Below are 25,755 nucleotides of genomic sequence, written 5' to 3'. Positions count from 1 at the left end.
CGGCTGCTGGCTGTGAGCCGGGCACTGGGACACAGCCTGCAGCCTGCAGGGCACAGCCCAGTGCCAGGCGTGGGCTCCAATGCAGCGCTGCCTCCCCAGAGCCCCTGGCCCTGCAGGGTCCCTGTGCTCTGGCTGCACCCTGGCAGTGCCCTCTCCCTGAGTGCCACCTCCTGGGGGGACAAACCTGGCTGCTGCCCCTTCTGATAATGGGGCACATGGCTCTCGCTGATTTACTGTTCTGATTATCCCTGCCTATTCTCCATTACCATGCCTGGGGCTAAATGAAAGTGCTATTCGTGTTTCCAGCCTGGGTTTTGCTTTCCCTTTACCTTCAAAGAGAGCAATTGTTTGCATGCTTGCAGTAGGATCTGTGCTGTTGCCTTCACTGTGTGGGTGAGCTTGCTGGGGCTGAAGTCCAGAGAGAAAGAGAGCACTGATGGGCCATCAGGAAAAGCTCAGAGAAAACCAGAGATTCTCTGGCTGCAAGGAGTCTCTGCCCTGCTCTTGCCACCCTTATAGAAAGTATAAAATGAAAGCTTTAATAAAATGTAAAAACTCAAGCTCATCATGCCTAGAATCTTCTTTTCTATGAATATAACTTAGTGTGCAAGTTCAGCATTCTGGCCTTGCTTCTCCCTGCCATGCCACTAAGAAATACCAAGTGATGCATATCATCATTCTAGGTGATTCTCAGAAACATTGTCCTGTTTGTCACATGTGCTTTTACTTTTTGTCTGTGATGAGTTTTGTGGTAGTCTACCAGCACTGGAAAGCAAATTTTGCTTTCCTTGTATTGCCATGTCCCCTTCAGTGCTTTGCTGAGGACTGGTGCAGCCCTTCTATCACCCTTGTTTTATCGGTAACACCCTACTGGCATGGTCTATGGAAAAACTGGTTTTAACCCTAACTTTCTCAAAAAGTAAACTAAATTTATTGCTGAGTGTTTACTGTGTGTTTTCCAGCTGAGGGCTTCTGTAGGTAGTGAATTGCAAATTCTTGACATGACAGAAAAACAGGACTCCCCCAACCCTGGAGATATGATCGAGATCAAACGAGGATCTTATGAGCACTGGGCCCTCTATGTGGGGGATGGATATGTCATCAATTTCACACCTGTAGGTAAGGCTGGTGCTGCCTGGCAGGGTGCAGAGGGGGTGTTGTGGTGCTCCAGGAACCCGTTCTACCTCCACGGGCAGCTCCATGTGGACCCTGTGGTATAGATGAGCTCTCCAGGAGCAGTCTAAAAGCCATCTGAGATTTTGCGGGGGTAAGGAAGGTCTGCCTATGTATCTTATCTCCTCCCTGCCTTCCCCAGATAAAAAAGCCACAACCCTGTTAGCCAGCAGTGGGTCAACAGTCCACACAAAGGCCAGAGTTCAAAAGGAACTCCTGAAGGTGGCCAGAAATGACTGGGCTGTCAACAACAAGTGTGATTGTTACCGCACGCCTCTGCCCGTGGAGGAGATCATCTGGCGTGCTGAGTGTTGCATTGGCAAGGATGTGACGCATGATGTGCTTGGTAGATGCTCTGAGGAGTTTGTGACAAATCTCCGCTATGGTGGCGAGGTGAGTGTCACGGGGTGAGCCCCTGGGTGCCTCCCAGAGCAGCTCCTGGCTGCTGGCTGTGAGCCGGGCACTGGGACACAGCCTGCAGCCTGCAGGGCACAGCCCAGTGCCAGGCGTGGGCTCCAAAGCAGCGCTGCCTCCCCAGAGCCCCTGGCCCTGCAGGGTCCCTGTGCTCTGGCTGCACCCTGGCAGTGCCCTCTCCCTGAGTGCCACCTCCTGGGGGGACAAACCTGGCTGCTGCCCCTTCTGATAATGGCGCACATGGCTCTCAGTGATTTACTGTTCTGATTATCCCTGCCTATTCTCCATTACCATTCCTGGGGCTAAATGAAAGTGCTATTCGTGTTTCCAGCCTCAGTTTTACTTTCCCTTTACCTGCCAAGATAGCAATTGTTTGCATGCTTGCAGTAGGATCTGTGCTGTTGCCTTCACTGTGTGGGTGAGCTTGCTGGGGCTGAAGTCCAGAGAGAAAGAGAGCACTGATGGGCCATCAGGAAAAGCTCAGAGAAAACCAGAGATTCTCTGGCTGCAAGGAGTCTCTGCCCTGCTCTTGCCACCCTTATAGAAAGTATAAAATGAAAGCTTTAATAAAATGTAAAAACTCAAGCTCATCACGCCTAGAATCTTGTTTTCTATGAATATAACTTTGTGTGCAAGTTCAGCATTCTGGCCTTGCTTCTCCCTGCCATGCCACTAAGAAATCCGAAGTGATGCATATCATCATTCTAGGTGATTCTCAGAAACATTGGCCTGTTTGTCACATGTGCTTTTACTTTTTGTCTGTGATGAGTTTTGCGATCGTCTGCCAGCACTGGAAAGCAAAATTTTGCTTTCCTTATATTGCCATGTCCGCTTCAGTGCTTTGCTGAGGACTGGTGCAGGCCTTCTACTATCCTGCTATTATCAGCCATGTTCTACTGGCTCTTTCTATGGAAAAACTGGTTTTAACCCTAACTTTCTCAAAAAGTAAACTAAATTTATTTCTGAATGTTGACTGTGTGTTTTCCAGCTGAGAGCTTTGTTATGTGGAGAAATGCACGTTCTTGATAGGGCGAAAGACAAGGACGTCCCCAACCCTGGGGATCTGATCGAGATCAAACGAGGATCTTATGAGCACTGGGCCCTCTACTTGGGGAAAGGACATGTCATCCATGTGACAAATGGTAAGGCTGGTGCTGCCTGGGGGTGCAGAGGGGGTGTTGTGGTGCTCCAGGAGCCCGTTCTACCTCCATAGGCTGTTCCTTGTGGACTCTTAGCGTGTAGATGAGCTTTTCAGGAGCTGTCTAAAAGCCATCTCTGGTTTTGGGGAGCGGCAGAGAGGGTCTGCCTATGTACCTTATCTCTTCCCTACCTTCCCCAGTTCAAGGAGACACATCCACGTCATCCAGCAGTGGATCTGTATTTCTCAGAAGAGCCGTAGTGAGTAAGGAGGAGCTGGACATGGTGGCCGGAAATGATACATGGTGTGTCAACAACAAGTATGATTGTTACCGCACTCCGTTCCCCATGGAGGAGATCATCCGGCGTGCTGAGCCATATATTGACAAGGAGCTGCCATATCGTTTGTTCCTCAAGAACTGTGAGCACTTTGTGACCATGCTGCGCTATGGAGATGGGGTCTCTGAGCAGGTGAGTACCAGGGGTGAGCCCTGGGCGCCTCCCAGAGCAGCTCCTGGCTGCTGGCTGTGAGCCGGGCACTGGGACACAGCCTGCAGCCTGCAGGGCACAGCCCAGTGCCAGGCGTGGGCTCCAAAGCAGCGCTGCCTCCCCAGAGCCCCTGGCCCTGCAGGGTCCCTGTGCTCTGGCTGCACCCTGGCAGTGCCCTCTCCCTGAGTGCCACCTCCTGGGGGGACAAACCTGGCTGCTGCCCCTTCTGATAATGGGGCTGGTCTGACCCAGATTCAATTACCCTGATTATCTTTGCCTGTTCTCAGTTATCATGTCTGGGGGTAAATATAAGTGCTTGTAATGTCTCTAACCTCTGTTTTACTTTCCCTTTACAGGCCAAGGCAGCACTTCAAAATATCAATTCCATTTCTTCTGTAGTGACAGCTGGGGTAGGATTTGTCAGTCTTGCGGTTGCGGCTGGTATTCCTGTGGTTGGTTTTCCTCTTTCGGCCTCTGCTGCTTTTGGGGCTGTTGGTGGTGGTAGTCTGATTGCCACTATTGGTTTAGCTTCCAGCAATATTGCTCGTTCTGTCTCTTTTGCCCAATTTCAAAAGGCAGGGAGATATATACTAGAACAGAGTTGCTGTTAGGAAGAGCTCAAGCAAGGCATGGAGTCCCTGGTCACTCTTCAGCTTTTGCCACAAGTGTAATGAACGCTTACTAGCAACTGCTGTGATAATTAATTCAAAGACTTATTGAAATGTAAAAATCCAAACTCATCTTGCCTAAAATTGTCTTTTATCTGTTTGAGGATAGCTTGGTGTGCAAGTAATTTCTCCTTAACTACCCTCTTCCGCCTGCCTAATACACTGACTTCTTTCTCAAGGGTTTCTTTTTCCAGGTCTCCCAAAGCCCCATTTTACAGGAAACCCTCTTCCTGGGCCTCCACCAGCCAGCTAGGCAGCACTCAGACCCTTCTAGCTCCCTTTCTTCTTTTGGAAGAAGTGAAGTTGTATCATGGGGCTTTTTTCCATCTCTCAGTGTCCCTACAGTCAATCTCCACTCTGACTGTAATTTTACAGTTTTTCAGATCCTTTTCAACTTGAAGCCCTGTATGGCCTTTCTCCCCTGCTGAGTGATACCAATAAAGATAAAAACCTATGGTGAGAACCATGTACTGATAAACAGTGGGGATGCAACAATGACCCAAAATAGCAGAATGGTACCAACAAACTGAATCAGGCCTGAAATAGTCAGGTGTTCACAGCAAAGGAAGGATCTCAACCTTCCCTGCTCAAAACAGAACACAAATCCTACTTACAGCTACAGTACTGTGGGTTTAGTGCTGCAGATGGTTTCTGGGTTTAGGATCTATGTTTAGGTTCTCTCAGAAGAGTAGAAAGAAGTTCACATTCTATAGACAAATATTTTTGCCTTAAGGTATTGCAGAGCTACTTAACTACCCTTCATCTACAGCAGTTTGTTTCTTTTGTTTGATTCTGCAGCTACAATTTTAACACCCACATTAAACTGCTGTTGTTTTTACATTACCGATTTGCTCAACAGTTCCGGGAATCAAGCACATTTCTACACAAACAGGTAATAATCTTCACATGCATTTTGTTAAAAGGCATTGTTACTGGCTGCTCCATGACTGTCTGCAGCATCTGGATTGAAAGTTAAGGCAGGCAAATCTGTTCTGTGGTGACCATTATGTTTTGCCCTTTCACATGGTTCCACTTCTTCACCTGATCGAGAAATATTAGCTACCATGCACAATGCTCTCCTAACATCCTAGCACAGAAATTTGAGGGCCAAACCCAATTCAAACCCCCAGACTTCTATATTTTCTGCAGTTCCTGAGGAATTAAGTTTAGTTTGTCAGCATGTTTGAGAGCTGTGCACTCCCACTTGCAACTGCATGCACCTCAGAGCTCAGAGCAGGCAGCAGGACCCCGTGAGCAAACTCACCTGATCTGCTCCAGCAAACAGTGCAGGCTGAGGGCTTGGGAGGTGAAAGATGAGGTCACAGACACCTCCTGTTCTAGCAGTGATATCACTGCATGTATCACTTTCAAAGCCTGAAATCCATGGCATTCACAATGTGGACAAATATCCTTCCCACCTCATAATTAATAAATAATGAACTCTTGTTCTTCCAGAAAGGTGTCATGTCTTGTTTATGCTTAAAATGTTATATCCATACTTAGTGAGAACCATGTTTGGGGGAGAAAGCTTTGCTCTGGGGGACCTGGAGGAGTATCTTTGGGGTCAGACCCTCGGACTATGCCAGGTTGTTTTCAGCTCTGTTAGGCTGCTGGACAGCACCAACAACCGTGCAGGAGTTGCTGGAGTTGGGGCTATGTGTAAATGTGGGGGTCTGCCTTGGAGTTTTTCTCTCAGCCTCATTTAGTGCTGCTTTCCGTGCTGTGCTGGAGAGGGGCAGTGGCTCTTTCTGGGTGAGGGCTGCTGGTACTCCAGATGCACAGGGGTGCCTGTAAGGGAACTGGCAGAGAAGCAGCTGCAAAGGATGCAAAGTGGGATGGCTTGTGCAGAAAGGCAGGGTGGGAAAGATCAGCCGAGAGCAGCACTAGATGGGACAATCCCACTTCAAGAAAACACCTCATTCATTTGGTTCCCGAAGAAAAAGAAAGGGAACCTTACTTGAGTTGTGAAACCCTTCAACAAGGCTGGACTTTGGCCAGCAGACATCCTGCCAAAGATAGTCACATTCACCATTAACTGCAATAGAGAGCAATGGGCTGCCTTGCCAGTATTTGTGCTTCCATTGCTCCATTGAGGCAGGATTAGACCTCCCTGGTGGGTCCCTGACACTTGTCAAATGTCCTAATCCCAGTTGTCAAACCTTGACATGGTTTTGCTCCCCTTAGGGTGTAGGTGTCCTCTAACTGAATATTTATCCTGCTGTTTTCTGCCTTGCCTGCTCTGTCAGAGGTGCTGAGGTGCCAGTGATCACCACAGCAGCCTTCAGAGCAGACAGGCATGGCAAGGGCTCCCCAAGTGCAGAACAGATGGTTGATGACAGCAGCAATAACCCTGCTCAGCCTGAGGTTTCTTCTACCTGAAGCTCTGGTCTAGAGAGTATAAAATCTGAGTATCTGTCCCATCTCCAGCTTTTTAATGGACTGAGAGATAGGAGTTGAAGATCTCTGCTGCTACAAGTGGTTATTTCACATTCCTGATGGTCCTGCTGAGCAAGGCCATTGCTGGCTGTGGAAGTGGCACGTGGCCATGGAGTTGATGTTTTTAATTAAACTGGAATTGAGAAGGTGACCATGGAGTAACTGCACTGTGCAGCTGCTCAGTGCAGTTACCACAGCCACCCCTGGCATCTGAGGGGTTACAAGATGCTGAAAACAAGCTGTTCAGGTTAAACCTGAGGCATGGTGGAAGTTTGCCTGGAGTTGTCAAAACGTGATGTTACAGCTGCTGACAGAAAAACACTTTCTCCCAACAGAACACCACTGACATGAAATAAAATAGTGGGACAAGTGCATTTTTTTGTCTGAATCTACTTTTGACAGCCAGCTGTAGAAGTGCTTGACAATTATCTGAGAGAACTTTTCATTAAATGCAAAATGGTTTCAGGCTTCTTCTTGCAAGGTGATCTTTACCTCACTATGAGCATACACCTACTAGAAATATGACAACATTTAGTTTCAGACTGAGGTCATAACATGCCATTTCCCTTCCACCTTGTCAGCCTCCCTCCAGGAAACCAGGGACACAGCCTGTGCAAGCTCCCTTTGTAAAACTTTCTCCTGGCAATACTTTATTCTTTACACATTTTCACACATGCCAGCCTGCTGTTGGCCACAGGCTGCTACTTCAGACACTGCAGTTTGGCCCAGCAAATTGTCACACTGACAAGTATGTATAACTGCATTAATTCTGCACACTTCAAGCATGACTGAGGTAGCCACTGCTGCATCTGCAAAGCCTTGCCAGTTATTAGTGTAGTAATGTCACAAATCCTGAGGAAAGAACCACTCTATTAATGATTTCTCCCCAATGGATGCATAGTCCTTACCACGCTTCCATACACACTGGGGTAGAAATGAACTAACCCCTAGGTTTCCTCTGTTCCTCAGAGCTTCTGAATCCCCAGCAAGGAGACAGTAATTAGGCATTAAAAGCAATAAATTCCCCCTGGCACTCAAAAGCAGCCATCCCTGGCTGTGCTTACATAGGGAGCAGCTGTGTTTGCCTTGCATTTTTCTGCCAATCTCCAGGCAATGGCAGCTGGAATGGAACCCTCCAGTTTGCTTCAATGAGCCTGACTTTGCTGCCTGTCAGTAGTAAATCACATGACTGAAGCAATTGCTTTAATGCTTATGTGTTAATGTAAAAATTCTTCTAAATACTAAATTTTCAATTTTCTGATCATTCCTGTGATTCTAAAAGCAAAGAATTCCTTTTAACTCTGCAGCATTTTTGTGCATATACCTTCTACTACCCACTGCAATCACAGATTTCCAGTGTAGTACCTAATGATTCATTAATCTGGAATCAATAGAGAAACAATCTAGATAGGATAAATGGAGCTATTGAGAAACCTAGGAAAGCAGAACATTATTTTGAAGACATATTTCTTGCTGCTGTTGGTTTGTCTGGAGATTTGTGTCATTAGATCTTACATGGTTCTAAACGAAATCTTTCTATTGTCTGTTAAAACTGCTTTCACAGAATTACAGAATTGTTATGGTTGGAAGGGACTCCAGAGATCATCCAGTCCAGCCCCCCTGCCTGGCAGAGTTACCTGGAGCAGGGAACACAGGAACCATCCATGTGGCTTGAGAGCATCTCCAGAGAGGGAGAGCTCCATGACCTCCCTGGGCAGCTCTGCCAGGGCTCTGCTGCCCTCAGTAGAAAGAAATTCTCCCTCATATTGAAGTGGACCTGTCTGTGTGTTAGTTTATGGCCACTGCTCCTCCACTGAAAAAAGTGAGGCACCTTCCTCTTGACACCCACCTTTGACATATTTATATTAATTTATGAGATTTCCTCTCACTTTCCCCCAGACTATGCAGGCCCAGCTTCCACAAATTCTCCTCATAAGGGAGATGCTCCAGACCCGAAATCATCTTTGTGGTCTTTGCTGTACCCTCAGGTAGCTCCTTGTCTTTCTTGCACTGAAGAGCTCTTCACCTCTTTGCAGGTTAGTGACACCTAGGATAACAGAGCACAGAGCCACACATCACTGGTTCTGTGTTTGCTTGGGATTGTTTTAAGGTACTCAGTGAATCACAGGAGTGACCTGAGTATCATATTTGCAGACAAATTTAAGTACAAGCCTATAATATTCTTGATAGACAAAAAAGAAAAGCCTGTGCTTATTGCAGCAAGAGGACAGAAGCCTTGGCTTGAGTATTAATATCAATTATCCTTAATAACAGTAATTTCCATGTCCACAGTGAGCTTTGCACTGCTAAGATTTAAAGCTTTTACAAGCTGAGTCAGTAACTCAATGCTGAATTTACAAGGCAATAAGTAAGGAGGATATTTAAGAACTTGTGCAGCACAACACATTTGATGTGACACAGGCAATTACTGTGATCCTACATCTGCTCTGGATAGTTTGACATATCAATATTACTTATGCACCAAATCTTCAGCAGATGCAAGTCAGCTAAGAGATACAAAGCAGCTGAACCTCAGGCTGTGCATCTCTCTAGTTGCTGGGCTGTGTGCATCTTTAACTTACAAGCAATGGAAACTTCTTTGTAGAATTAACTAATGACATTTACTGAGCCCAAGGCTTGTTTGTGGGTGGAATCACACACATGCAGTTGCAGTGGGGCCAGTGGAAACCCTTTTAGGATTTCAGCTCCAACATAAGCTCTGATTAAAGTTTTGATTAAGGTCAAAATCACTATAAAGTTACTCTTTTTGCATGACTGTAGAAACTCCACATGAGTGTTTTGTCTGCAAAAGCTGCACAATATTTCTGGTAGTACTTTCATGTACATGTTATACTGTTCCTCCCTGATCTTCTGTGAAGCAGTGGCTATTCTCCACAGCCCAGAAGAAAATGGGAATTGAGGTAGGATTGCTATTCCTTCCACAGGAGCCCAGAAGGGGTCAGGAAATTGAGATATTATCTGGGTCATTGATTACTCAAACTGATTCCATCCTGAACTTTAATCACTAATATCACTCTTGATAAAGTGAATTATTATTAACAGGTTGAGTGTTCTGTTTTTGACAAACTCACATTCTCTGTCTTCTGGCTGTGTAATCAGACCACTGACTTCAAGTTTATGAACCATCATCTCAACAACTGTCATCTCAGCATACTTCTCAGGAATCTTGGTGGTTTTCTTTATATTTCACTTGTTTTCCAGTCTTTGTCCCAGCCTTTCTCTTAATAAACACATATTAATGCAATATTCCTGACTCTACAGTCCTGGAAAACTGGAAACTGAAATTTGTTGAGTGACAGTGACATTATCATGGGAACAGAGCAGCCTGTGAAACAAAACTGATTTCATTGTTTCCATACCAGTGTCTTCCTGGTATTGTTACAAGAAATCCTGCTCCTTCTGCTTTGAAGAAGCTGGTTGGGTTCAGGTTTTCAGCTGTCAGAACACAGAATTTCCCAAGGGCCTTTGAAGATGAAGTCCCTCTGAAGTGTGGTCTGATCATCTTCCAGCAGGCAGCAACCAGGCTCTCCCTCCCCTGCCTCAGACTCCAGTGTTTCCAAGTCAAACTAAGAGAGCAAATGCAGGCAGCCCTGAGTGGCTCAAAACTCTTTCAGATCCAGGGGATTTCCCTGAATCTCCTTATCCAAAACAACCAGTATGTGACAAATCTCCATGCTTTCACATACAGCTCCCCAGGCTGAGGATGGAAACATAGGGATTTTCTGAAACTTGAATATTGAAAGCATATTGTTGGTGGGACTGCTTTTAAGAGGGCCAAATAGTACTCCATGATTAATTTTCATGAGTTTATCTTGATGTGAAGTAACTGAGATAGGAGAACACTGTGGTGGGCTGTGACAGGAGTCTTATTTAGCAACTGCTGTGTGAGCGGTAACCACCCTATTGGAGAGGAAACAACTCACAGCAGGGTTCTCAAAATATCCTGAGGATGAGCCCTTGGAGAGGGGTTGTGAGGCTGCAAAGGGAGTGCATCAGCTTGGGCTGGTGCTGCTCACTCACAGGGCTGGATAAGCACTGCTAGCCTGTTCCCAGTGATCCTGGGAGCAGTTTGAAAGTCACAAAGAGCCCCAGCTTCACTTCCAGCTGTAGATTTTACATTTTCATAGCCACAGGCACTTTGTCCCTCCCACACTGGTGTTAAAAATGGGTAAGTTGGTTAGACCCTTTTGACAGCATGCCTCAGCATAACTCAGAGATTCATGCCCCAAACTCTTTCTATGAAAGAAACTTCTTTCTGTTTCTTTCTTTTGTCTTTCAGCCCAGCCCTGAGGTTTGTTCCCTCCAGGGCAGTTCAGACTGAAGGCATGCAAGGCTGGGCTGGGTGAAGACTCTGTAATATCATAATGGAAGTTAATTCTCCCCTAGGGACCTGCTGGCTGACAAGGTGCGTCTGCCAGACCACAACACGGCCCTTCACCATTTACTCTGGCCTGTTAAGAGAACTTTAAATAGATATATTCATGTTTGATCACCACTAGCATCCCCTGTTACTAACACAGGCACAGTGAAATTAATCTGGAATCAAGCAGCTCTGTTACAAAGCACAGTGAATCCAGGAACTGTTGTGCCTCTGGGCCATCAAAGCCTCTTCTGTTTCCAGCACATTATACCTTGTTCTCAGCCTCATCATAATTGGCTTATTAATTAATTAATACTTCAGAGACTGTGAAGCTGCTAAACATCACATAAAGCCAACAAATATTTATATCTTATTAAACATAAAATACGATATTTTGTAAGTAGAATTAAATTCCTTTACTGCCTCACAGTTTTAAGCTTAGCTGGCAGCTAGTCTTACAATACATTTAAAAATGTGAACATTTAGGAAAGGGTAATTATGCAAATAGACTAATGAGATCCATGCACACAGCAGCAGCAGCTCCTCCTCGTGTTCTTGGCAAGAGGTCACCAGCACCTCCCGAGCTGGATGCACATTGGACACGTCTGCAAAAAGAGATTTACATTGTGATACCTTCCAGAGGATGGTTTTAATTACAGGAATTTATTCTGACACATGGATCCAGTTTTGTTGTGCTGCTTATGTGAGGCACTGCCTGCAAGGGTGCCTTGGTGAAAATCACTGTGGCACTGCTTGAGCTGCCTGCCCTTTGGTGGTGGTGCCCTGTGAGCCTGTTCAATGTGCACCTCCTCACTGGGGCCTCCCCAGGGCACTGCAGGAGGCCAAGAAGAGGTTGTACTACGTGCCTGCAGCCTGGTCCCACTGGAGGAGTATTTTATTGGTTGACACTTATTAATTTCATCTCATTAATTTGCATCAGATAGTAATTTCCTCTCTGCTTTCTGAAGAAGTATTGGGAATGTGATTACTCTCCTCTTGCAATGAATCTCTTTTTTCATTCATTATGGCATAATTATCTCTGTGGTGTTGAAGTATCTGGTGTACTAATAACTACTGATGATCCTGGGAGTTGACATGGGGTGTATGATTTGTCCTGGCCACTGGAAAAGATTAACACTTTGAGCTTGGTATCACATGCACTGAAGTGCTGAAGTCTGTTATTGTATTTTGCAATATGAATTAAATAGTACAATGTTTATTATAATCAACTGTTATGTTCATATGGTTATTTCTTAGTATTTCAATGGTCTTTAGGCTAGGAATTGAGATCTAGCTTGCCAGGGTTTAGGGAAGTCCCTAAAGACATGTGACCTTTGCAGCTCTGATCCATGGTCTCATGGATTTTGCATAAGGTAGGTGATATTTAACAAGCACCAAAATCAGCAGGACTTAATTTCAACAGAAGGAGCATTATCCTAACATTTACAAGATGAAAGGTTTATTGACTAGATTAAGAATATTTATTAACTGTGCTGAGAATGACATAATTGAACAGCCCTGTGCACATTCTCCTAATGCCCTCAGGGTAATTAAAAGCACTCAGGCTGCTGCTGAGTTCTGTTTGCCTTGAATTAGCAGCCTCCTTTGTGGCTACACGGGCCACAGCAGTGCCCAGGTGTCTTCCTTAGAGGGAAGGAGCTGAGTAGGAGCAGGGACACCCATCACACTCTGCCTCCCCAAAAACACTTGGGTAGCTCTCTTGAGAAAAAGGTTGACAAGGAAGGAGAAGAAATGACAAAGTAGTTAACTGCAAAGACCCAGAACCACTCCAGGCTGGGACACAGCAGAGAGAAGAGCAGCTCCTTTCCTTCTTTTGCCTCCTCCCATCCATGGTTCTGTACATTATGTATGAGGAGGTTGGGACACATTTTGTCCCTGAACCAAGTTTATGCCTTGCAGTGTTGTGATGTTTAAGGCTAACACTGGCCTCTCTGCTCTGTGTGCTTGAGCTGAACTGCTGCAACAGCAGAATCCAAAAACTGAAAAAATACATATTCTGTCAAGTAACTCCATTTATTCATGTATACATTTTCACTTTCTACTCCTAAGAGTAGACAACTGCTACTTGTTTTTAGTGTGGATAAGAAAGTCATATTACACAATGACAGTGTCCAAAAGCTTAAGACAACTGTGAATTATTCAAGCCACAGATTTTCTCCCTTCTGCTGCAAACTACACTAATAAAGAGTAAATAATTTGCTGTCAGAACAGATAGAGACACCTCCCTTTCAGAGAAGCTTAGCCTTTCTATCTCCTGTGCTGCTCCTGAGAACATCCCTTCATTCCCAGTGCAGCTTCCATCAGTCAGGACAGCATCACAGGGGAGACAGAACCTTTTCCCACCTAAAAGAAATGTGTCTCCAGGGAGTAAGTAACAAGATTCCTGTAGACAAATACAAAAATGAACTTTACTTGTGCACAAGTTTTGGGCAGTTAAAATAAGTCTCAAGACATACACAGTATCAGTAATCTTTTCCACTGTATTATTTTAAGCCAGTGCTTCTTAGAAATAACACTGGCTGAAAAACAACAGCTCAGAGATCAGCCCTTTAAACCTCTCTCTCCAAGTAAGCATGGGTGAGGAACTGAGGCTGGGAAAGAAAGCACATACCTGGATGGGAGCCATGTGTCTAAACTCCTTAAAAACCACCTGCAAACTACTTGACAAGATTTTTGTGTAACCAGCCTATAGCAGAACCAGGAAGCAGGTCTTGGAAGCCCAGAATTGTTATCTAGTTGTTTGTTTGTGAAATTAAATTTCCAAGCTGTTCTAGACTCTTAACACAAATTACTGGTTTCAACTGTATAATGACAGATGCTGCAGACACAGATGCATCATTACTGCATCATACAGGCTGTAACCACACTTCTTGCTGCCCTGCCCACCTCACCTCCCTCTGCCCCATTCCTCCTCTGCTGTGCAATTCCAGATACATTTCAACATGTTAGTTCATTATACAGGCTGGTGAGGAAAATAAGATGCAGGTGACACTCCTCTCTTGGTGCTGATGGTAACCTGCACTTTGTTATGCTCCTCAGCGAGGTGGTGCAGCTTGGGAGGCTGCTGTGGATGGGAAAGTGACTGCAGAGAGACACCAGTAGTCAACAAGAAACAGGAAGTTACAGTTCTGTGCTAACAGCACAGAAACTGAACTCAGAGTTACCCAGGGAGGTTTCACATCACTCATTAAAAGCCAGGATGCAAGTTCATTGTTCATAGAACCATGTGGTTCACAGAAGCTGTGGTGGGAGCATGGATCCAATTTTCTGTTTAATTCCAATTCACTCCCCTGTATGTTCCTTGGCCTTCAAGGAGCAATTCCTGCTTCATGCCAGAGTCAGCACACTTAAATGCAGCCTTGCTGTCTGCAGTCCCTTAGTAGAAGGTTTATTTGTGCTCAACAGTTGCAGGATATCAACAGTACCACCAAGTTGTGGTTGCAAGAAGAAATACAGAAATTGTAATTTAGCTGGGTGTCTGAGCTTTGGCAGTTATTGCAATTTAATTCATACAACTGGATCTCCTGAGATAATGATGAAGTTAATTTTCATTGCAAGTCCATTAGACAGAATGCCTTATCTTGATTTAAAAATTGCAATTGCAAAATGATGGACATGAATACTCTAAGTACAAAGGTATACTGGCATCTCTGAGCAGTTTTTCAGCATGGGAGTGCTACTCATCCTACAGAAAATGTGATGTACAGCCAACACACCTGTGCAGGGAAAAGCCCCAGCTTTTCACATGGACTTTGCCAAGATCAGTGAGAGGCAGCAACAAGAGTTCTCCTGGGCAGCACTCCACAGAGAGCACTTCAGCTTCCCAAGGAACCTCTCAAAAGGCTGAACCTTGCCCTTGCTCAGTAATTCAGCCCAGGAACAATGATTATAGCAGTGAATTTGGAGGCAACATAAGTTGTGCCTGGCTCTAAGCAGCACGTGATCTTGACAAACAGGTCAGTGCACCTCAGAGCTGCCATCCCTTCACTCCCTCCGCCACCTCTAATCACACCATGCCATCTTCAGCAATTGCAACTCTCAGTGTTGATCTCTAAGCCTTATGTCTTCCTAAGGATTAATAAAACATATCAGGAGTCAGGAATCCCCTTTCCTGGCTGGTGGTGCTGTGCTGGGGGCACCTCAGGACAGGGCTGTTCCTCCCGGCTAGGGAGCAGCTTATCAGCTAACACATGTCTGCAGCTAGAAAACGTTGGCAGGCAACTCTCTTTGGCAGCAACGACGTTGAAAACCCAAAGTCAGACTTTGTTTGTAACATGTTTGTAACTTTGTTTGTCATGACTGTAAGTCATGTGATTTCCCAGCAGAGCCGCCTAACAGAGGCAGCATTTCTGATGATACGTAACTGCTGTTCAGGATACAGTACCCAAATATGGGGGAGGGAGAAGAGTGAGTTAGCAGAAAAGTCTTTGATCTTATATGATTTAAGAAAGTCATTGTGAATATATTTATTTGGAATAAAGAAAACCTGATGGTCTGTGAGGTGAGCAGTAATCAGCCTTAGACTACTACTAAAATAATGGTTTGATTTCCTTGTACTTACATACTTTTAGCTGCTCTACATTCTGTCAGCCTTATGACAACAGTCATCACTTGCTTTTATGTTTTATGTTAAAACAGGCCACAAGCCCCAAGGATATCTGACAGCATAATTTTTATTATTGTGGTACCTAAATAACAGCAAAAGGTTTAAATGATGGTTTTTGGAGATTTACTCACCACTCGGATTCTCTGAACTAGTGACAGAGTATTCTGGAGAGCTAGTGGAACTAAAATAGCCATTGAAAGTGTTTTCTGCATAAAGATTGGAGTTTAAATGAATTATTCATCTGACAAATTTGGTCCCTCACTGAAAATTTAATGCATTCTTCAACATTCACTAGAACAAAGAGAAAGACACTAAATAAGGGTACCAGCCCTTGGACACTGAAGTTGTGTCTGGACTGAGCTACCACAAGCTTATGAGGACCAGTCTGCCTCCAGGAACCACCATTAGTATTTCAAACATGAGGTTTCAGCCTTGGATGAAAATGCAAAGTTCAAATTAAATAAACTTTTCAGAGTGCCACACTGGAATTTGCTTCAAAACCTCTGTCCAGAGGGCACTGAAAGGTTGGTAACATCAAATTTAACGCATTTCAAGAGCCCTGCAATTTTCATGAATTTGGTAGGGTTTCAAATGTACCTCAGCAAAAGTTCAGGAACAGACTAGTTTAGAGTCCCAGCATTCAGAGGTATCTCCCATTTTAAGGACACTCATGTAGCATCCATAGCCCACTGAAGTGAACACAGATGGCACAAAAATATCCTGCATACAGAAACACATGCGTGCCATTTCTATATGCAAACTCAGCAAGTAACTATCCATAACTGTTTCTCCTCTTATCCAGAAGATGTATTTGTTTTGTCCTCTGTAGAGGAAGATCAGTCCTGCAGTATTTCCTTATTTATTCAGGAAAATCATTCCGTGTCTATGTCATGGGAGAAAAGGAAGTTATGAGGTGAAAAAGAAATTAAAAATATTAATTTTGTAAATATTTCCCTCTGTGCTTTATTCTGCTGTTGAGACCACAAGTAAGCCTAGCAGCAGGGTTTCTCTGGTGATTTTTAGTTTCTGGACTACTAAACCAAGACTGTTAAAGAGGAACAAGTGTGCCTTAGCTGGACTAAAATAAAGATCATTAGCAGGAGCCTCTATGAAAGGGCAGTTGTGATTTGGCTGTGGTTCCAGCAGCTGCAAAAAACACAAGCACTGCAGGTCTGTGCTGCTGCTCAGTCAGGAGGCAAGATGTCCCTGTTAACAGGAAAAGTTCTGTCAGGAATGAGGGCCAACAGCAGAGGAGAAGGACATCAGTCTTTGGCAGGACTGCTCTCCAAGAAGAGACACAGTCACCATAAGGGAAATATTTAGCTGTTACAAGCATGCAGCACCTCCTTAGCTTCCCTATCATTCCCTGCAAGCTTCTGCCAGGAATGTGTGCTAATAGCCAAAAAAGAGGTTCACCAGCTCTCCACCATGGATTATGTCTGTGAAGAATCAGCCACCCCATCCCAAAGCACCCAGGTGAAATTTCATAACTGTCCCCCCAAGTGCTGGCCTGACTCACTGACCCCTTTGAAAAGGAGCAGAGGTGATTACAGTGCCTAGAGTGGCAGAAGTTAAACATTACCTGGCATCTGAATTCTGCTCTCTTGCAGGTAAGGCTGGATTTCAGTAGCAGGCAAGCAGTTTTTATCTCCTCAACCCAACAATTACCACAGGCTTACCAAGACTTGATACTTTTATAGTCAGTGATATCTAAACATAAACCACATGCCTGGTCTGCAATGCTACTGCTGCTGTCACTGTATCACATGCAGCAACATATTGGTTTTGTCAGGGAGTTTGTAACAGGACAGTGAACTTTGTCTTCAGAAACTGTTACTGTACCTAAAAGACAGAATGTCAGGAGCACCTCCACTAAACCTGCTCTTTGGTGCCTCCAGCTGTACGCAATGCAGAGAGCACCTAGCCTTCTTCCAGAGGCTTTTGCTGTGAGCTGGGAACCCAGGAAAACTTGGGAGACACTTCTAGGAATTATTATAAAATATTTCTAGTTTGTGTCAAGTTGTGTGACAGGCATTTACCATTAGGTAAACTACTGTAGGTGGAAAGGAATTTACTCCATTTGCTTATGTCAAACTTGTCAAAAACAGATGATAAAATTGCTTTGAGTCAAATAAATGTTTTTTTTTTTTTCAAGTTGAAATATTGTTTGGTTAAGTTTGTTGGCTTTTTCTTTTTATTCTCAGCTATTATTTCTTGATTTTCTTAGTTATTTTTAGGTTCGGGCTACATTATTTTCAGACTCCACTCTGGTGCAGGTATATTGACTCAAAACAATTAATGATTTCTTCAGATTTGCTCGCTATTTCCCAAGCTGATTTTTAAATCTAAAACCCAAATAAGTCTTCCCCAATTGATTCCCAGCTTGCGTCTTTCCTGGCTTTTTGTGGCAGCACATGAGTGCTTTAGCACACAATGGTGGGAAAATACAGTCTCCAGTGCATCTCAACCCCACCCAGTAAAAACATGGGTTAGCTTCAAGAGTGGAAAACAAGCTGTGAAGGCAACTCAAAAGGCACAGCTCCTCTGCACATCTTATCCAATGAAGGAAGAGTTCCTCTTGGTCCAAAGCCCTTCTGATTGACTATCTTGTTGTTTTATCCAGCTGGGGACCAAAGTTGCAAAATGCAGTGAGGAGAAAGGCAGATTAACATCAGTGGGCTAAGAGAGTATGTTCAGGTAGAAGCTGATTTTTTTCTTCATAGGTAACACTTGCAGGAATGTGCAGTATTGTTGCATTTATGTATGGAAAATACAGCACAGAAAAGTGAGTAAAATTCTTTATCAAAGGTTAACAGGTGAGGGATATGAGCTAATGATTGAATTGCATCTACAATTATGGAGAAACCAGAGACTAAACCTCTGATGGTTGGACTTTAAGAGCATGCCACAGAATTTTAAAAAAAATATTTTGAGGCCTAGCTGGCTCCACATCTTTTATTTCAGGCCTTAGGTCCTAGAGGTTAATAACCTCTTCAATATTTGCTTCTTTTGGCACTGGTAAAACAGATGCTAGGTGGCAGCCAGCTGTGCAGAATCTGCCCTTGTAAAGAAAGCTCGCCCTACAAGGGACAGTATGACCTTGAAGGATCATAATTTATAATGAATACATTCCATTCTACAGTGTAATGGATATCCGGAAAAAACACTTCCTGCCAAAAAAAAAAAAAAGTTAAATAATGAAACCATTCTGCTTTGCAGGTCAACATTTTTTTTTACCTATAAAATGCAAATATCACTTGCTAAAAACTAAGAGGGCCAACAGGTTTCCTGGTAGCAATGAGCTAGCAAGAGAGTGCTTCTTGCTCCCATCATGGGAAAAGCACAATGGTGCTGGGAGTGGACACTTCCAGAAAGCTTTGGCTGTTTGTAGCTCCTTTCAGCTCTGGAAGCCAAGTATTGCCAGAAGGGTTAAAACTTCCAAAAATAAGCAAGACACCGAGTAGCAGTATCTGAAACTCCATTAAGAATCCCAGGGACACCTATGCTCAGCAGCCCCTATTAGCAGTAAGTTCTACTTGTTTTCTCAAAGGAGATCTGCCCAGGGGGGTGCTGCTATTGCAATTAGCTACTTTTCATTTGGAGCATCTCCCACCCTTAGGGACCCCAATAATGCAGTTCAACAGAGGGACACAGTAATGGCTGTTTCAACCACAAATACTTTACCAATATTCAGCTGGCAGCCATCTGTATATGGGCAAGGGGACAGAGGAAACATCATTGTGGCTTTATGTTACTGTAGAAGATTTCGTGCTTCCAGTTAATTTAGATGTAAGCAAGAGCTGGTTACTCCTAGAATGGGAGAGCAGCTCTTCCTCTTTTTAAGTCACTGAATCTTTTAAGATCAAATTCAACTGTCCTGGACATTTGTTCACTGCAGTTTCTTTCAGAGTGAGTCCTCATTGCTGTCAAATGTTGGATTGCTATGGCCTCCCATATTTCCTTCTACTGTTACTGCCACAGAATCTGAGAAGAAGGTTTCATTCAGAGGTGGCCAGGCTGAGTCCTGCTCCAACATGTGCTGCAGCCTCTTGTAGTGGCTCTTTGAGTGGTACTGGAATGTCTTTTTCAGAAGCAGCCACAGGGGTCTGTTCTCAATGACTGCTTCCTGTAAAGGTAAAAGCAAAAAGAGGGTTTAAGAGGACCTGGACAGCCATTTACTCTTCATCCAGAGTACAAACAGGGGCAAAACAGTGGAGACCCAGATCTCCCACCTGCTCTGCTCATCCATGTCCCTTAAACAGTCTTTTATGGATCACGTTTCACACCAGCTCCACCAGAGTTCTCCACCACAGAACTGTGACCAGTTCCTCCTGAGGCTCTTCAGGATCTGAGCAGAAAACACCACAGACTGCCCATATTTTTCTAACCTGGGGCAGGGTTCCCACTCACCAGAGGAAAGAAAAGGTGGCTATGCCTTGCATTCCCTTATCATTCAGACGGAGTGCTTTAAGAAAAGGGAGCAAGGGTGAGGTAGCAGCAATTACTCCTGTTTTACTAGATATTCCCAAATTGAGCTGAGGAGGAGGGAGAAAGAACAAGACTTGACAATTTTATCTCTCCAGTAGTGGTGACCAGCACATCCAAGGATGCACACTCACCTCAACAAGGAAGGACACAGCCAGTGTGACTGCGAGCATTCCCACCATGGAGATTCGCCACGTGGTAGGGGTGCAAACGAGCTGGGGGAAAAGCAGGAGAAGCTATTCAGCAATGAATCCACAGTAAACACTGGTGGGCACTTGTGCAATAGAATACAGAATCATTTAAGTTGGGAAAAATCCTAAAGGTCGTTAGGACAAACCATAAGCCTGGCACTGCCAAGTCCACTGCAGTGCCACAATTACACTTCTTTTAAATACTTCCAGGGATGATGGCTCAACCACTTCCCTGAGCAGTTTGTTCCAGTCTTTAATCCTTTCAGTTTTTCCTTTCAATTTTCCCTAAACTCTAGTCTAAACTTTCCTTGGCACAACCTGAGGCCATCTCCTCTCTCACTTGTTACATGGGAGAAAAAAAGTGACACCCACCTTGCTACAACCTCCTGTGAGGTAACTGTAAAATTAAGATCTCCCCTGTGCCTCCTTTTCCTGAGACTGCACAAACACAGCTCTCTCAGCCACTCCTTACATGACTTATGTTCCAGATCTTCAGCAGCTTCATGTCATAAAAGGCTAAACTCCCAGACTGGCTTACCCTGCTGATAAGCTAATACTGCTATTTTTCTTGAGGAATTACTGATAGAGATGCTTTTAAATCTATGATGCAGCAGAGAAAACCATTCTTTAGAACTGCAAGAGGAAATCTAACTGCCTTTTTACTTTCTAATATTAAGAAGTAGCTCAAATTGAGTATTTCAGCTCCAAACCCAGTTCCAGCTTCCCAGAGATGGGACTGGTTTTCTTCCTACTTTTGGAGATGCAGCTCAGATCCACAATTTGGATCAGCAGTTTCTCCAGGGCTAGGCTAGTGCAGAGGTTTTGATTGCTACTCCCTCATTTTCTGTTCTCAGCGATTCCAGTGAATTCCCTCCAGACTTCTTGGGCTGAGAGTTTTGCAGTTCTCCCCAAATGCATTTTATCCCCTTGCAGCTGCAGTGCTGAAAAGCGTCCAGTGCCACCGCTGTCCACATCAGGACCATGACTTGCTTTAAAGTGCCATCTCGTGGCAGGTTCCCTAACTGGGTTTGCCTGCTGAGGCGAGCTCTGGAAATAGTTACAGGCAACAGCGATAAGTGGGCTGTTTGACATTTAAATCCGAGACCCGGACCCTTTGACTATATTTCTTTTTACAAATCCATTAATCCCATGTCTAAACCGACTTGCTAACTGACATGCAAACATACAGGACTGGAAGGTGCTTTATGTTCAGCACTTGTGACTCAAGGCCACTGCTCTGATTGCAAATGTACAGAAAAAACAGCTGTGTGGTGCATTTCATGTTTTGTTCCTGTGACTCCTACAGCAAGACTGTGAGAGTGTCACAGTAGAGGAGGTTAACATCTCCTAGCCTCAACATACTAATTGTCAGCTCCACTGACAGCCCTGTCCTTCAGCTGATGTAGATGTTATCCTGCTGTCACGTTTGCACAAGACAACTCCCAGCCTGCATTCTGCCAGATGACAGAAGTCAAGCCTTATTGGTATTTATTAATCAAGGATCAAGACAGATCCTCTCTTGCCATGGCAGCCCCACTATTCTTTCCCTACAATTGTTCTAAACCCAAATCTTGCTTTGGGAAACTGCAGGCTACCTAAAATTTAAACAGGGAGCCTGAGAAGATTGGGGACTGGAACTGAGAGCTGCTCTGAGTGCCAACTGGCAGACTTTGGCAAGAGGGCCTTTGTGCAAAGTAGCACAGCTTGAGAAACACAAGAACATGGTGCTTTATTTTAAACTCAGAGCCCAGCCCTGTTCTGCTCCTGGCTTCACAAGCCACCAATATACCACACATAAACTTAGTGATGTTATCTTCTGTTGCTTGGACAATGTGCTGAAACAGTCAAAATTACATGTGTAGCTGTCCTGCTGAATGCACAGATACTACTTTGGAGTCACAGTATTTCCAGAAATTTCTACAGTCCAATCATCTAAAATCCACCTCTTTAAAAATGATTTGTCTTTAGAGATGCCATATCTCCCTGCAAAAATCTGTGCCTCCCGTGAAAATAATCCCAGTGTGCTTATAATGGACTGGCAGTAGGAAGAAAATCCCCTTTGGAACAATACTCACATCCATCTTGGAGTAGAGACCATCAATGTCAGCAAACATCAAGAAGAGGCAAATACCCAGCTGCCCTATGAGCACCAGTATGAACACATCTGAAGGGATAAGAGCAAAGAAAGAAATCCACAGGTTTATGAGCATTCTTAGCTGTTTGCCCTTACTGTAGAAGATTGTAATAATTTTCTGTGTTACACAGTCATCAAAAGAATCTTTGAGATATAAAGGAATTTTCAGCAAGAGAAAAATGAACAGAGTAAAACCCCAGCTTTACTAAATCAAGTGGATATACATGAGTGTCAGACAAGCATTGTAGCCACAGATTTAAAACACCAAATGGGTATTTTGAACAATTGATTTGACCTTCTATATCTGAGAAGCTTTATAGCTTTCCAGCGAGTGTCTCTCTCATCACAGTATATTGTGATTCAGAAAAATGGCCAGGATATAGTCTTGATCTTCTTAACATGGTTAGGAATGCTGCCTTCAACTTCAGTAATGTCAAGACTTTGGTCTTGATCAGGATCTAAAGAGTCTAAGTAATGGAGAACCTATTGCCTTCTCCATCTGTAGGTAAATGTTCCAATGATAAGTAAATTCATTTTCTCTTCAGCTGGCATGCACTGAACTTCATCCTCCCCCCACTCATTTGTGTTTTGCCTTGTTCTGGGACACTGATGACCCACTTTACTGCTCTCTACAAGGAATGTCCCCTCCTCACTATTACTATACTGAAACATCAAAGCCATGAAACCTGCTGCATTATTTTAACTCTTCAGTAAAAATAATAGAAAAGAGCTGAAGAGAGTTTTTCTAAGAGCATGCTGCAGTATTTGTCCCAAAGAGAAAAAGAACAGCTCTTCCATGACTCACTGCATTTTCTGGAACTGTCACAAACACATGTGCTCATCTTCCCTTCGCATGACAGCGTCTCTCCTGATTTTTTGGCTGACAGAATTTTGGTCAAGTTTAATTTTCCCCTATTAAATGGACCTCCTTATATAAGTTGACTTATTTTTCATTTCTTCTCTCCCCATACTTACAGTTGGTGTAGATGGGTTGCCTGAAAGGCTTTCCCTTGGAAAACACTAGTGCTACAATGAGGCAATTGATGGTACTTAGCAGCCACACTGTGGTGTTTTCATAGCTCTTGAAGCCATTGTCTGTTTGCTCATGGGCTCCATCTCTCACCCCGTGGAGGCCCAGGCTGGAGGATGAATTCCTCTCATGGATGTTCACTGACAGGCAGGCACTGAAAAAGAGTGTCACCCTGCTCAGGGAATGATCATTGTCCTGGGTATTTCCCACAGCTTCCACTATTCACTATCAGGAATCTTCCCTCACAGCCATGGCATAGGTTATAGGCAATGCCCACAATCTCACCACTGGTTGAGCTTGCTGAACTTGTCAGAGCTTGAGCTCAGACCTGGTCTCTCCTGCAATCAAATCCTCCTCTCTGTGCTCAGCAGAAGCATTCTCCCCACAAGAACTGTGCATGGCAGGTCACTGGAGAGCTTAGGGACCTCAGGCAACACTGGTTAAAGTGTTTGCACCCTGTGGGCAGCACAGGGTCTGCTGCAGCCGCTCATCAGGCCTGCATCAGCTGATCAATAGCTTCACACAGACCTGCCCCACTAGGTTAACCCTGCAGTATCCAGAGTCCCAGAGAGGAGTCCTACCTGTGTATATCAGTCTGGGAGTACCAAGGCTGCTCCTGGACCACCACAAACCCAAAGATCTGCATGCTGAGGCTGAAGAGGATGTTAAGCACAACAGAGAGCAGCAGTGGGGGTGAGATGAGCTGGCTTGGAGGCCTGTAGGGGACCAGCTTTGGATAGGCACGTGTGAAACTCACTGAAATATGCACAGATGTGTTTACTAGTGTGTCCACAATACAAGCAGTGATGATGTGTAATATTGACTGGCACTTTTACAGTCTGCAATATTCTTAATAAAACATACAAAGATTGTATCAAGTACAAAAACACAGAATTGTTTTCTTACGAAATCATATTAACACAGAAGAGGTTAACTAATGTCATCTATCATGAGGTGTTTTTGAAAAATAAAATGTTGGGTTTTTATTTTATTTGGCTACTGTCAGGCCCAAGATTATGATCATATGCTCTTCTCTTTCTGTCACTTGTCAGCTGTGGCTTGGGATTTTTTGCTGCCCATGATCTCCTCATCCTTCTGAACTAAACATCTAACCAGGTTATTTGATCTGGAGAAGGACAGCATTATCTCACACAACAGGTTTTCCTCTGCTCTTAAGTTTAACAAAATGATCCAACTCAAAGAGTTATGCACAAAGCTTTGATTCCACTGCAGATAAACTACTTACAGCGCTGTAGCTTTTGGCATGCAGTGTTGTTGTGGCTGACCTTTTAGGCTTGATTTCATCAAAGTCTTTTCCTGTTGTCTGTGTTCCAGCAAGGATGGAACATACCAGGATGTGGTTTTGCTATATGCTTTTCATGGCCCTGTCCTTGCCATTCCTACTTCTTTCCCCGCACTTATTCTGTCTCAATAAAATTGTCTTTCTTCCTCAGGACTGGCTTCCCCTTTTATTCTTGGCTTACAGCTCCCTGTTCTGTAGTGTCTGGCATCTGTCATGTCTTTCTTCTCAATTTTCACTTCTCTTTTCTTTCAGGGCTCAGGTTTACACAGCTTCAAATGTAAGCTGATAAAAACTAATCTCTACTTTTTCATTTGGGCATAGAGTCAGGTGTCTTCTTAATCTGCCTTGCTAAGTCAACAGGAAACTGCCTGAATAGACTTTCCACTGCACTTGGTGTGGGTTTACTCCTTGGTCCTAAAGACAGCAGCCCAGTTACCAACAACCTACACACTCAGCAAACGCACCACTAAGTAATTCCCATATTTAGGGCTCTTCTCAAACAAGACCCCTCTTTTACTAATCCAAACATCCTGTATTCTACATAGAGGAAGTTTAGTCTGCAGAAAGCTTGGTCTCCTTTTCTTCCTTTCTCTATCTACAGTTATGTATTTCCAAGAAGGAGAAAAGTATTTGAGATCATTCTCTCATTAATACATAGGATGTCTAAGGGGCTTACTTGTCACACCAATTACAGTGGTAATAGCCAGATCTTGGAACAAAAATTGGTAATTCCCAAAGGAGTTTAGTTGCTGAAAAGAGGAAAACAAAGAAAAAAAAAATCACAAATCAGACATTTGCCATGGGCATGTTTATATTGTCTCCAGAAAGCTGTATTATATCCATGGAGCTCCTGCTCTGTTTGTTCTGAAATGCTGCTCTGGAGATAAGGAAACCACACCTTTCACCACCCTGCCAATAGGTTCCTCACCATTGGGCCTGCAGTGAATATTCTCATTTTGCACATTTTTTGGACTAACTACATTTTCAGTTCACTCCAGGCAATAAAAAAGAAGAATATTTGAAGAGACTGTTTTCTCTCTGCTGGGTTACTTATGAGCACAAAGCCCTCCTCTCAGTCTGGGAAAAAGCCATGCAAAAGTGGTTTAAGGCACTCCAGGGGATTTGCTTACTGTCAAGTTAATTCATGCTTTAAATGCTGAATAAATTGTAACAGCATATGCTTACACCAGATTCTTCCTTTTCACAGACATATGCCCTCATCCAAAACACCATTCAGTATCTCAGCTTTCTTTCTGCCCAGCTTGGATCTCGAGCCCTCTGGCTGAA

At 44.1% G+C, this 25,755-nt stretch overlaps 2 protein-coding genes across 4 annotated transcripts in view; one reads left to right on the top strand and one right to left on the bottom strand.

Moving 5' to 3' along the window:
- The window catches only part of LOC134423708 (uncharacterized), a 40,776-nt gene extending 35,437 nt beyond the window's left edge, over window positions 1–5,339 (top strand). For all 3 annotated transcript variants that reach the window (XM_063167005.1, XM_063167006.1, XM_063167004.1), the window contains 5 exons: window positions 963–1,119; window positions 1,316–1,566; window positions 2,576–2,729; window positions 2,927–3,195; window positions 3,570–5,339. In XM_063167005.1, coding sequence (XP_063023075.1) covers window positions 963–1,119; window positions 1,316–1,566; window positions 2,576–2,729; window positions 2,927–3,195; window positions 3,570–3,824 — 1,086 coding nt within the window. In that variant the 3' untranslated portion in view covers window positions 3,825–5,339. The remainder of the gene's footprint in view (window positions 1–962; window positions 1,120–1,315; window positions 1,567–2,575; window positions 2,730–2,926; window positions 3,196–3,569) is intronic.
- A 13,646-nt stretch (window positions 5,340–18,985) lies between these two features.
- ATP13A4 (ATPase 13A4) overlaps window positions 18,986–25,755 on the bottom strand; it is a 36,966-nt gene continuing 30,196 nt past the window's right edge. The window contains exons 25-30 of the mRNA XM_063167531.1: window positions 25,145–25,217; window positions 23,747–23,921; window positions 23,111–23,319; window positions 22,077–22,165; window positions 19,945–20,025; window positions 18,986–19,451 (exon numbers count right to left, since the gene is read on the bottom strand). Coding sequence (XP_063023601.1) covers window positions 19,230–19,451; window positions 19,945–20,025; window positions 22,077–22,165; window positions 23,111–23,319; window positions 23,747–23,921; window positions 25,145–25,217 — 849 coding nt within the window. The 3' untranslated portion in view covers window positions 18,986–19,229. The remainder of the gene's footprint in view (window positions 19,452–19,944; window positions 20,026–22,076; window positions 22,166–23,110; window positions 23,320–23,746; window positions 23,922–25,144; window positions 25,218–25,755) is intronic.

The sequence above is a fragment of the Melospiza melodia genome, chromosome 12, assembly GCF_035770615.1.
Source record: "Melospiza melodia melodia isolate bMelMel2 chromosome 12, bMelMel2.pri, whole genome shotgun sequence".
Taxonomy (NCBI): domain Eukaryota; kingdom Metazoa; phylum Chordata; class Aves; order Passeriformes; family Passerellidae; genus Melospiza; species Melospiza melodia.
This window is presented reverse-complemented; position numbering and strand designations above follow the sequence as displayed.